This window comes from Ptiloglossa arizonensis, chromosome 5, assembly GCF_051014685.1.
Source record: "Ptiloglossa arizonensis isolate GNS036 chromosome 5, iyPtiAriz1_principal, whole genome shotgun sequence".
NCBI lineage: Eukaryota > Metazoa > Arthropoda > Insecta > Hymenoptera > Colletidae > Ptiloglossa > Ptiloglossa arizonensis.
The window spans coordinates 22,389,085-22,402,757 of NC_135052.1; the positions used below are offsets into that span (position 1 = coordinate 22,389,085).

The window sequence follows — 13,673 nt, forward strand, 5'->3', positions numbered from 1 at the left end:
TCCACAATTTTCTTAAATTTGTAATACTATTATTATTATTGATATTATTAATCGTTTCGTAAACGAGTTAGCAAGTACCAAAATACATCGTTACGATGACACTGAGTGTGTCTAGACGAACTCCTCGATAAGAGTCTCGAAATTGGTTCCGTTCGGAGACTTATAACGAGTAGGATACTTGAACTTCGAAGTAATGCTGCACGTACGTATGTAATGTGTATATAAAATTGTAACGTGTAATAACATTTTTTTTAATTTCTTCCTTCCATCTTCATAAGACTCTCGGAAGACTCGAGCAACATGAAATTAAAAACAGTTCGAGTAAAGTCACGTTTGGACTCATTCTCATCGAAGAAATCACAACTGTCTCCTATCCTGGAAGATACAACGACAAAAAACAATGTTTATCTAATTCAAGAGCCAAAAAGTGCCGAGAATAATTTCGAAACTTTTATCGAGGTAAAAATCGCGACTTTTAACGAAAAGTTGCAGTATGCGAGCGCAGCAATGTGATTTCACAGGCTTCGAGATTCAACGAAATTTAACGCGTTGTTATTTAATCGTAACGATAACCAAATAATAATCCACAGTACACGAAAGTCAGAATCCTTAACTATTTCCATTCAGGTTAGAATTCTACACATCCATTCTACACTGTCTACGTGCCATATTTACATCCCACTTACCGCGCGCGTAGTATCTATAAATAATAATTAGCATTGTACTCGAAATTCGAGAAGTCTACATTGTAGGTAAATTCACGCGAGACAGCGACTAGTTTGTTTGCAGCTGTTCATCGCTCGACGTGTATCCCATTATCCTTCTGAGTTTTCCCAGGTACAAGATTGTTTGCGGCAGCAACTTGTTGGGCTCACAAGGAAGCCACTGTTTCCTGCGGTTTCCGCTGTCAGCGCTGGTTGCTCATTTTCGTCAAGAAGCAACCTTCTCTGTTAATTCTTCCGCGTGATTTTGAGAAAATCTTCCAGAAGAGCGTTATTCTCTTCGTGAAAGTGTTCGTTCGAGAAACTTTTAAAGAAATCGAGTTTCGTTCAGTTCGGGCACTGGTAAAGCCACTTACGTTACATGTGCGCCAAATGGCGAACCAATCGGTCTATTGGTTCCCCAAGTACCGTACCAATCAGCTTGAAAATCGTCACTCGGAGGAAACTTTTTAAAGTACGATTTGAGAGTACGTCGAAAGTTCAATTTAAAGTTCTGCAACATTGCTAATTCTCGAATTTCATCGCGATCCTTTCCGAAGTAATATTTTTCAGGTTTAAAGTCTTGAGAAAATATCGAAAGGAAAAAGTTCATTGTTTGTATTCGTCACGTTGGTAGACCTTTCAAGAGAGGGTATTCTGGTAATTTGACTGAAACGACTGAATTTTTCCTCTTGTTTATTTTCACGAAGTACATGCCTTCGTAAATATCCGTGGAAAGGAATTTCCTCGAGTTTGTAAAATTAACGAAGTTGTAAACGTTTGAAGAGAACGGTTTACGGCTCGCAGCGTGGATAAAGAAAACTTTAAACAGATTTTTCTCGAATTCGAATTTTTTAAAATGGCTGACAATATATCTGAGGTTTTACTCGGTCACTTCACTTCAAATTTCGAGAGAATCGATGTTGTTTTATATTTTTGTCTAATACATTAATAGGCGAAGAAGACACGAAAAAATGAATGTTCAAATTTCACAAGTCCCAATTTTTGTTTATTACAAGAAATTTTCTTTTCGGTAGTTGGTACCATAGCCACTTTCATACTGATCAAGATGTGTCTGGTTTTTTCATTTTGCATAAACGGAATGACAGGAATCGTATCAGCTACTCGAACCAGTTTTTCAAAACACGCTTTACCTAAGATTGTACAACTACTGCAATTTGTATTATTATTATTCATAAAAAATCATACCTCTTGTGTAAACATGGATAAATACACAGGTGAAAACTTCATACCGACAAGCCTTGTGGTTTAAAAAAAAAAAAAAATGAAGAAAAAGTCGATAGTTTTTGGCTAGATCGCCAGAATACCTAAGGTTGTACAACTTCTGCAATTTGTATCATTTTAATTCATAAAAAATCACGGACCTAGTACAAACATGGATAAATATACAGATGAAAACTCCATATTAAAAAGCCTTGTCGTTTTTTCGAAAAAAAATAAAGAAGTCGATATTTTTTGGCTAGATCACCAGAATACCTAAGGTTGTACAACGTCTGCAATTTGTATTATTTTAATTGATAAAAAATCACAGACCTAGTGTAAATATAGATAAATACACAGGCGAAAAATCTGTACCGAAAAGTCTTGTGGTTTCTTTGGAAAAAAATCAGGAAGAAATAGATGTTATTCGACTAGAGTGTCAAAACATCATCCCCTTTAAGCGGAAGACGTAGACCCAAACTGTCCCAAAATTTGCTTGATCGTTTCGATGACGATGTGGTTCAAGCGAGGCGGGAAATATTTAAAGATCGTCGGATGGAAAAATTAGAGCGGCGGTACTCGAGCAACGACGGTGTATGACGAGTGACCCTCGATGTCGGCACAGCGCGAGTTAATCGATTCGTCCTTCGCTTAAACGCTCTAACATCGGCTCTGATTAGCTCCTTTGGGCGGTGACCGTTCCTCGATTCGTACGTAAGGCCGTAACGAATCATTAACCGTTGCATACGTAATGAAGTTTCTCGCGTCAGTCGTAGAAGCGAACTTCCACTTCGTAGTGTGGCTTCTGAAGTTACTTTTCGAGGGACACGCGCGAAACATCGTATTGAACGCGACTCGATTGTATTGCACGTGGAAAGAAAGATCGGTCCTGGGTTGAAAAAGTGTGGGTACCATGAGTACAGGAAACCTGGACAGTGTTGAGTAATCATTGTTTTTACGAAACATTTGGACGAACCTTGACACACATAGTACTAAAAAATATCAGTGTCGAAAGAGTGAAAAGTATCCTCGAAGTTGTGAATTAAATATTTATTATATTGTCAATTTGAACGATTGAAAAACTGGTGGATGTAGAAGATTACACAGATTATGAAGAGGTTTGACGAGGTTTGACTACAAATTTCACTGATACGTAGATGGCGCCACTATAACCAATAGAATATTTATAAAGAAAGATTTAAAAAAGAAAAATTGCCAAATGGCTATAATGGCAAGATCTATGACTCGATAAATATTTTTTGTACAAATCCTTGAACTTTTCAGATAATCGTATCGATCGTTTTATATCAAACACCCAGTATATTGCACTCGAGTTAGATACCAGCAGGTTAGGTTAATTCGTGTCTACGATCCATTACAAAAGACACTCGATTTAACTTGATTTAAGGTCGTTAAAAGCTCGTAGAGTTAGGACGGATCTCGCATTTTTATTTTGCACAATCCACGGTTACGTCACATGACCTCTCTGTTTTTCATAATACGAGACGATATATAGTAGATAAGACACCAGGGATCTGATTAGATTTAGAATAATAGTGATGGCTCCTTTTCGGTAACATTTACGTCGTCTACAAATAATAATAATAGTGTCTTTATTACACAAAGAGAAAGATGAGTTAAATATTATTAGCATCTACGACAAAATAAAGAAAAAAGAAATATACGTATCAAAAATAGGAAAAGAACAAGTTACGGTTGCTGATGATTCACGAATTTGAAAAGTAAACCAAAATATATATCTAAACAAAAATTACACACATCCAACGGTTGTATCGTACTATTTGTACAACTATAAATTAAAAGTGATTCATCTCAACCATTGTTGTGCCTCGTTTATTGATCGAACCTACTTAAAGGGTGCAAACCCCTAGATATTAATAATTGATGATGATAATAATAACAATAATAATAATAATAGTAATAATAATAATAAAACGAAGGACGTTTTGCAGCATCAACGAGGGCTGAGCTATCAAAAAATATGGCGTCAGGATTACCGAGCGCTCGTCAGAGGAAGCTTGGACCAGCGCCGATAGCATCCTTCGAAGACCTGTCCGACGAGGTGGAAAACGTGAGTCCTTCCCTGTGTCCTCCCTGAGTCCTCTCTAAATCGGCTGTGTATCGAGCGAGATCCGCTCGAATCGTCGTCGAAGATCTTGCGATCGTGCTCATCTGCACGTGTTCCCCCTTGAAAAATCGAAGCTCCGTGTCCCGGAGCAGGCTGACCTGTGTCCAACACCACAACCAACCAACCACCAACCACCCACCACCAACCACCACCACTCAACCACCAGCCACCAACCACCACACCCCAGTGACTGTGACCCGAGCGACAAAACCAGCCTTACGAATTTGAATGCAGGGGGAACCGGCCGCGCGAATGCCAGGCATCGTCGAGGTCACCACGCCGGCAACGCCTGGCAGTTCGCTGAAAACACCCAGCACACCCAGAATAGACATCAGCCGGGCCAGCAGTTCCTCCCACCATGAGGACAGTAATTCCAGAGACTCAACGCCGGAGAGGGAGCTCCTCGCAGGTACCAGAATCCATTTCACGGTCCTAGTATAGCGGAACCTCGATAATTGTACGCAAAGGGAGCGCGACACTGCCGCTGATACGGTAGTCGTTGCTTTAAAGCGACCGAACCGGAGAGGGAGCTCCTCGCATGTACCAGAATCCATTTCACGGTCCTAGTATAGCGGAACCTCGATAATTGTACGCAAAGGGAGCGCGACACTGTCGCTGATACGGTAGTCGTTGCTTTAAAGCGACCGAACCGGAGAGGGAGCTCCTCGCAGGTACCAGAATCTATTTCACGGTTCTAGTATAGCGGAACCTCGATAATTGTACGCAAAGAGAGCGCGACACTGCCACTGATACGGTAGTCGTTGCTTTAAAGCGACCCAACCGAGAACTGTAGAAAAACTTGTTCGTATTGTTACAAATCCTCTGGTGTCATCAATCAACTTGCGCATCCAACATTATACCAATTGGATGTCGTGTACGTAATCGTATCGTATTATGTTATATACGATTCCCTAACCCAGACCTAACCTAACCGAGAGCGCGACATTGCCACTAATACAATAGTCGTTGCTTTAAGGCGACCTAACCAGGAGCGCGACATTGCCGCTAATACAATAGTCGTTGCTTTAAAGCGACCTAACCGAGAGTACGACATTGCGGCTAATACAGTAGTCGTTGCTTTAAAGAGACCTGACCGGGAGCGCTGACTCGCTTTAGAGCAGGGTAGGTAGTGGATATTGTCTAGAATCGAGACTCGAGCATCGTGAACCGTTCTACAAGGAAAGAAAAATGGGATGCAACAAAAATGAGTGAAATTTTTAAATATTTCTCATTGTATCTTTGCAAAAGTATTAGCAACGAATTGGCGACGTTTTCCCGATAAAAACGAGTCCAAACACGACCACATTCGGATCACTTTTAATTTTACCTGGAAAATTTTTCAAAAATGTTACCGAAAATTTGATGATTGAAAGTAATCCGATCAGGGTCATGTTTGGGCTCATTTTCATCGGGAAAACGTCACCAATTCAACGGTGGTATTGTCACGAAGATAGAACGAAAAAGTGTGCTGGTATCTGTTTCTTCCACGTTCCATTTTACTCGTTCCTGAGCAAGCTTCCAATGGTCGACACAAAACAATAGACGAGGTTGTATTTATCGAGGTTCTACTGTACAGGTTTGTTACGATCCGCGATAATAATTCTCTGTGATAATAATAATAATGAACACTAGGGTCCATTTCGCATTAAATAAAATTTAATCATCAGAACGGTCTGATTTACACGATAGGTGTGTTATAACCATTTGTAAGCAATCGGACTATAGTTAATTTGCCATTTTTTATTTACGTTCTTCGATTGTTATAAACCAATATTTACATCAGTTCTTCCGTACATTTATATACAACTTCGCCGCGTCTCTTACGTTCGCTATAATTGTTACTCGTCGATGGTGTTTTCGCTGAGGATGTAACTCCGGGCTTTAACACGTTTGCACAGGGGAAGAAAGAAGTTGTTGTCAGTAAAGAAGTTTTCATGCGGGTCGGAACGGTTTGCGCGAGAAAATTGAATTTTCTACGCCGGGGCGAGCCAGCGAGCGAACGTGTGACAAAATTCAATTACACGCCGCTAGACGATGCGTCTGTCTTTCTAGTTTCTCTTCTTAACGCGGAAATTTCAACGGCGACAGCTTATTCCATGACGTCGCCAATTTCGAGGATCACCGGATCCGGATTTTTTTTTTTTTACTTCCGTCGCGCGGTTCGATTTCTTTTTCCCCCCTGAGGATAGGCGGAATAATCCGGCATTACATCCGTGTCGCTCCGATGTTGGAGGTAACAAGATGTTCTAGATTTGTTTCGGTACTGTACATTCCACTTCTTTAAGGTTCGAAAGAATACAGCTATTCAAAATATACGGACACTACCTTAGGGATGAATTCGGTAGACAAAACTGATGCTGGTAATTCGTAAAATATTATTAAAAAAATGGTGCAATTCGTAGAATATTATATATTACAATAACGATGGTAATTGTATCAGCTTCGCGATACAGAGTGTTCTATTGCTCTTGTCCAAAAAGTATATTGAAGTGATTTTCTAAAATATTACAGAAGTATTGCTATTACTAATAATAATATCTTTATTGTACCATGAAAAGAAATACATGTACAGAATTGTATACAAAGTTTCAGCCCCGCTAGTAATAAGTCTAACCTATAAAATGTTTACCATCAGCGAGATGCGGACGAAAGTTTGCTCGTTATTATTAAAATACAGAGATCCTTATAACTTGGAAGCAAAATCGAACGGAATAAATATTTATTTCTCGTTATTTCCGTATACCGAATTCAATCACGTTATACGCGCACACTTTGATGTGCTCCGTGCAACTTCCGGTAGAAACAACTCGAACGAATAGCGATAGATAGTATATTTTACTTTGATTTCAGTTTTCTCGATATATACCCTCATTACGACGAAGTTTCGCTGAAACGTCCGGGCACTTCGAACGATTCGACGTTGCTACGAAACCGCAATGGAAACGGAATGCAATATCTTGCAAACTCTTGCGAGAATTCTAACCGGATAGCGAGAAGAGCGTCGCGACGAGCCGAGGTTCAGATCGATCGAGACAGAGACGTTCACCGTGGTTCTAAATGGTCCCTCGAGATAACGCGAGCTTGATTCCCGTTTATACGTGTTCTGTGAATTAGTACGCGCCGCGACGGTACGAGAGAATTCAAGGGAAACGCGGTGTACCGGAAGTTTGTCCTATATTCGCTAGGCTGGCTTTTGTCGAGGGACACATGCAAACGGTGCACGCACCTAGCTCGCTAAAAACATCCATACTGCCACAGTTGCACGAAAGCCGCCAGCGTAGAAGCGGCCCTCACCCAGCCGCCGCCGCGTGGTGCGCAAAGCAGATGCGCGGGAGACCACTCGCCGTGGACTGCACGGCGCGGATCACTGAGCCAGACGCGTGCGTTGGCAACAGAGACGGGTAAATCGAATAACAGGCGACGAATAAAAACACTGCGGACCGATTTATTCCGAACGTTCCTTCCACTTAATCCGAGACAGACCCTTATTCGTTCAATGTGATGTACAATCTCGTTTGAAAATTCTGATTGTAATTTTTATCGAAAACATAACGGATCGTAAGTCACTTGCCTTTTGTATGGTGTGATTTTTACCTGGATGAGATAATATTTTTGCCCGTCTCTGATTACCAAACGAGTAATCGATAACCAATACGTCGAGATTTTACTTCGTGCAATTTTTGTCGAAAAGGAATGCATCGCGGTGTGTAACGATGTACCGAGATGAGCGAAACAAGAAATTCGACGGAAAACGATGATCCAGAGATTAAAGAGATTGAAATTTCTTAACAATGCGATAGAACGTCGCTTCTGCGATCCGTATCATGCGACAGTTTTCGGCGAATAGTTCTCTGCGCATCTGTCTTGCGCATCGAACGCTTAGGTGGGGGTTGCCTCTCCGTTGGTGCTATCATGCATCTGTGGTAGTATGGACATGTTTTTAGCAGTCTAGTTCATCATGGTTCCCGGTTTGCTTCATTCTCAACCTAAATGTTTTACTTTCGGTTGAAACAACTCGTTGCTCACTATAGTTTTACTGTAGACTTGGTAAAACACAGTGTTAGCACAGTGTTAGCACTCCGTCGGAAGCCTAAAAAATACTAAAACTTGGTCATGGTCAAGGGTGATATCGAATCCATTAATTTCGATTCCAAACGTTCAGCACATTAGTGTAATTATTCCATTTGTATCTTAAACTTATTAAAGCAACTTGATCGAAGTATTCCGTATCGATAATAGCCAGCAACAACTATACTTGGTTCGACAAGACGAACCGTCGCAGGTATTAGAACTTTCGAAAGTCTGCTATTATTGTATAAACGTAGCCTGTATAAATTCTACTGTACACGAAGATAGACGAAATTAGTTGAAGTATAGATAGAATCACGATAAAATTGAAATGTTCGTAGAAAAACTGGACGTTCGCGTAGCATTGTTCGTAAAGTCGGTACCAAGAAGTAGAGAGTTTACTTTTAGTTGTAATCACGCTAGTATCCTTACGTCGGGACCAAGTATCTCTTGGACCGAGTTTGTCATTATCAAACGGTAGCCTCGATTGTTCACGAGTTTCCAGTTCTCCGTGAACAGTTAGAAGCTTGAAAAGCATTGTTCCGCGCAATCGTCGAAGGTGCACGAATGAAAATTCCAGGCGGAGAGCCTCCACCTGGGTGCAAGTTGACTTTGGGGTACAAAGAGGACGCCCAAGACCTGAGATCGTCCACGGAAGAGCTGGACCTGCAAGATCCGATCCACGAGCAGGATCTTAGAAGAGAGTCGAAGAAGCTGGCCAAGAGACGAAAGGAGGAAGGATCGCTTTCGGATTACAGTGGCAAACAATTGGACAGGGAACGCAAGGACAGCAACTGTTCCGAGATCGTCTTGTTGAACATCAGCGGCAGGACGTCGAGGCTGTCATCCGTGGGTAGTCAAGGTTCGGGGGCTTCCGGGAAGCTCTCGGTTGTTTCGGCTACGTCCTCCAGGTAGGAGAGAGTGGTCTTTCTCTTCGATGACCGTAGGCTAGGGATGTTGGCCACTGAACGACGATCGACTTCGTTAGGTCACCAAGCCCGCACAAATGCCTGTTAGAGACGTCGTTCTGTGGAAGCAAGCCCACGCTGGTGGACAACCTGATCGAGCCGTCGAAACCGGAGACGGACGACCTGGAGAAGATTCTGTTGAAGCGGGAAGCTGACACTACCAAAGCGTTGATCCCGGAAAGCATAAAGGTCTCCATGGTGGATGGAAACCTGAAACCGGACCCACTGGACAAACCACGTAGACGCGGTCGCGAGGAGAGAAAGGAAATCTTCAAGAGGGAAGTGGAGATCACGAAGAGATTCCTGGAGAAGGTGAACATAGAGGTGAGTGGCTCGCTCGCAGCTAGATAGATTCTCGGATGGTCTTACCATCGGACGACTTTCAGGTGCCGATCGTGAGGAAGCCAACGGACGTGCAAAGTGCAACAACGACCCCGGAAGAACCGATTAGATCCCACATCCAAGAGGTTCAGAAACCGGCGAGCCTGGACTTCAACGACAAGAGAAAGAAGACTCAGAATTTCAAAGAAATCGTTCAAACCACCCCCACGTCCAGCAGCGTGACCGGTAGCCCGAAATTGCCGAGGCATCAAAAGGTGCGCGACCTGGAGGGCTCCCGAACGCCCAGTCCCTCTTCCGTTTCTAGGAAAAGCAGCTTCGCATCCCTGTTCAAGGTACGAACCTTCCATTCTTCTGCGTTCGTTGATCTTCGACGCGTTGAATGCCGAGTGAACTTCATAGTCCCCGCCTAGAATGAAATTGTTATCGTTAGAAGCATGGGTAAAACATTACACACACCATTGACGCGCAGTGACATAGTTCTGCGCAGCTGGCCCGCGCCGCTGTCACGCCCACTAATGGGCGTGGCTGAGACGCATGCTGCAAAAGAGAGGGGGCAGCATGAACGTACGCCCCCCCGTGCGGCACGAGTCAGTGTCATCGGTTATAGATTAGCCGTAGAAAAACTTGTTCGCATTGTTAGAAATCCTCCGGTGTCATCGATCAACTTGCGCATCTAACGTAATACCAATTGGACGTTGTGTATGCGATCGTATCGTACACGTATCGTTGTATTGTGTATCTAATTAGGGGTCATCGATGACCCGGGCATTCAACGCGTTTAACGCAATTAGGTGTACTTTAATTACGCTTGCTCGCTTCGTTTGGTCCACACACGGACTCCTGGCTTTGTCTTTGTAGACGATCCGCTAGCTTTATCGAGAAGAATATCGCGAAACACTGCATGTTCTGACCGTCCGCGTGTTCAACTTTTAAGGCACGTACAGACAGCAGTGTGTTGAGCCCAGAATCACCCTCGCCCAACACAAAACCACGGCGTAGTCTAACCTCAAAGATAAAGGACACCACCGAGAGTTTGCGTAGCAGATCGAAGTCCCGCGAGAGGGTGTCCGCGGACAGCAGCAGAGCCTCCAGTTTGAAAAAGGACTCGAAGAACAAAGGGGTGTTCTCGTCGACGTTAAGTCTGTTCAAGAAACGAGAGAGGAAAAAGAGCTACGATGAGGCGATCGCTGCCGCTTGTGGGACCACCGACCTTATCGACTCTGGCGAGCATCCGTCCCTGGAGAGCATTGGTAACGTCGAGTTTCGATTCAACGCGGAGAAAGAGAACCGCAAAGATGACTCGATCTTCATAAGCCTCCACGCGGACGACAGGAACTACGAGGAGGCTCTGCCGTCGGAAAGTGTCTCTATCCCTCTCGAAACACCGACGAAGTTACTGGACGAGTACGAATCGGAACCACGTACGGGTAGTATAGTCACAGAGGTCTCGATCGAGCATCATCCGGCACCGATGAAGATCAAGACCGAGGCTCAGATCGAGACTACCTCGAGAGCGTACTCGCGGGACAGTCGAATCCCCCGTAGCGTGTCGAAGGATTCCGAGATCTCCAAGAGTTCCTCGAAAGACTCGAAACTCGGTGGTCACGGCAAACCAACCGAGGCTGCCGTCAGACCATCGTCCTCGTCGTCAATTGACAGCAAACACCCGGAGCACCGAGTGTCCAGTAGCTCCTCGAAGGATTCGGTCGGGAAGAAAGAGGTGACGAAACCGAAGAGGAAAAGCAAAGAGATGCAACAGATAGAGCCACCGGAAAGAATAGACGAGGATGGCCAACGACAGAGGCAAGCCAAGGAACAAGTGACACAGAATTCGGATACCAGAAGATCCGAGTTGCTCGACGACGGGCTCAGGCCAGAGGACGGGCTAGCGAAAGCGCCCAGTGTGATCTCTGATTTGGATCACAATAGCTCGGAGTCGGAGAGGGACTCGGAGATCGAGTTCATCAGGAACAAGGTCGAGAAACTCGCTCAGGAGTTACCCGACGAGAGGAAGGGATTGTTCTACGAGGAGAGTTTCGAAGAGGATCTCCCCTACGTACCGACGACTTTACCTTTAGAAAAGAGTGTGGCTATGCCGATCCTGCCTGTGAAACAACGACTTCAAGAAGTAAGGTAATTGTTACGAAATTGCAATTAACAATGAGAGATTCGAGTGCTTTCAGAGATCGGGGGGGGTGCTTGCGGTTGATAATATACGGTCGAGGCTTTCGAGTGGGCCCGTACACTCGTACGCGCATGGATTCTTGCCACCCGAGGGACAAGTGGCCAAGTTCGCGTTACTCCCTCCCCTTCTTAACACGTGACTCCCGGCGGGCACCAATGACGCTTGACGACTGCGCAACGTATGTGCGCCGGGGCCTAACCTCCTGAACATCTAACGTACGTGCATCGAGTCGCGTAAATCTATGCGAAACATTACACATAACGAAATTATTCGTAAAGCTTCGTCGTTTCGTAACAATTAATCACGTATGAGTTATTTCGGAAGATTAAAAGATTAAAAGCCACTCCGTGGCGCGGTTGATTGTGCAATGATTCTGCGCAACCGTGTCGCGCAGCTGACGCTCTCATTGGTGTTCGTGACCGAGTCGCTAGCCGTGAACGAGCACGGGTAGCGTGAACTTGACCATTCGGTTCGTAGCGTGCGAGAATCCGTGGAATCCAGTGTGCCCTCGGTGTTTACATTCGCACGGGTAACACTCGACAGTGTTATTCACTCTCTGTCCAATGTTCATTGATTGTTGAATTTATGAACTGACGATCATTTATTCGCGATGTTCAGAACGATACCCATCGAGAGGCCGCGATCCACGACGCCCATAAATCCTACTCTCCTCGACGAGTTCGTGATGCACACGTCCCTCGATGAACGCCGCATCGAGAAAATGAAGATATCCCTGCCGCGCGAGGACAGTCGCAAACTGAAGAGCCCACGGAAGCACGCGGCCAACACGTTCACAGAGTTCGCTGGTAAAGTGCCCGAGGGAGGTCGTAAGACTGCAGGGAAATCACCGAGTCCACCTCCACTGCCACCAAGAGCACCGGCCAGACCGAGCAACTGGATCAACTTCGAGGAGATCCCGGAGAAGAGGAAAGCACCGAAAAAGATCCAGATGCTTCCACGGACCGAGGACGAACTGAAAACTGGCAGCTACAGCTACGTGCAGCCAGAAGAGTGCAGGTACGGATACCATTTCTCATTTCATACGCACCAACCTAATGGTTGAGGCACAGTGAGAAGGGAAACACTGTAGACGAAAGACAGGATCCCTACAGGTTGTTATTGCAAAGTGGTTCGGACTTTGTAGGTTCGCAGCGTTCACTAAACCGAATAGAAAACGCTGTGACTACGTAGATCTGCGGATCAATTCAATCCTTCAGTGCTGTAGCCGAGAAATATCGGTTCAATAGGTGTGGCGTTCTAAGTGTAATTAATCACAGTATTCTAACCCGGGGGATGGTTAGAAACTGAAAATACATTTGAGAAGTTACTTCCAGCTCAATTTCGAGGATTGCTAGAAATCCAGATTTGGTATGATTCTATTACCAATTCAAATCCCACAACCTTACATCTATTTTGGTACATTTACAATACCTGTTGACGATGTCGCGGAATTAAACCAAGAACTAATGATCCTAGCTGAAATCATTTTCGAGATGTTAAATGTTGAAGTCTTTGTTGTTGTGTGGTCATAATCTCTTATTTCGAACAGTATCATACGCTGCACGATAGCCACTTGAGCTCCGATTGATTGATCTCGTCCCCACTACTCGTATCTCCATGCACAAACCACACCCCAAAGAGGCCAATCTTATCTACACTGTCGAGCAATCCAATGTTGAAACAGTCAGCCGCTATTTATTCCGAAAAGATTGATTTACGAACTCATGTTGACCGAGCATTTTTCTATTCAGTTTTTGGTGCACTACAAGCCTCGAAAGTTTCGTATCACTTTTCAAAAACACCCCGCATACACGTATGCTCTTACGGCGCTCGACAGGTGCGAATGTCACGAGGAGTCGCGAAGGGCGTCGATGAGAGAAGCTGCCGCGACCACAAGAACGTCGTCTTCTTGCAGTAGCAACGGCGAACGATCGTGTAACGGTGACAACTGTACGGTGCCGGCGTCGACATCGGGCTCTGTGGATCGTGCCAGCATCGTCAGGTAAACGCGCCCGGGTACGATCATCGATCACAACCGA

At 44.5% G+C, this 13,673-nt stretch overlaps 1 protein-coding gene across 14 annotated transcripts in view; it reads left to right on the plus strand.

Moving 5' to 3' along the window:
- LOC143147504 (uncharacterized) overlaps positions 1–13,673 on the plus strand; it is a 51,237-nt gene that overhangs the window by 28,502 nt on the left and 9,062 nt on the right. For 4 of the 14 annotated variants that reach the window (XM_076312779.1, XM_076312784.1, XM_076312785.1 and 1 more), the window contains exons 2-9: positions 3,896–4,014; positions 4,306–4,480; positions 8,720–9,050; positions 9,128–9,431; positions 9,494–9,781; positions 10,384–11,582; positions 12,253–12,651; positions 13,472–13,636. In XM_076312779.1, the coding sequence (XP_076168894.1) occupies positions 3,925–4,014; positions 4,306–4,480; positions 8,720–9,050; positions 9,128–9,431; positions 9,494–9,781; positions 10,384–11,582; positions 12,253–12,651; positions 13,472–13,636 (2,951 nt within the window). In that variant the 5' untranslated portion in view covers positions 3,896–3,924. Of the gene's footprint in view, positions 1–1,493; positions 3,051–3,895; positions 4,015–4,305; positions 4,481–8,719; positions 9,051–9,127; positions 9,432–9,493; positions 9,782–10,383; positions 11,583–12,252; positions 12,652–13,385; positions 13,651–13,673 lie in introns of those variants that run through there. The other 10 variants (XM_076312782.1, XM_076312788.1, XM_076312791.1 and 7 more) reach the window with 6 other exon arrangements.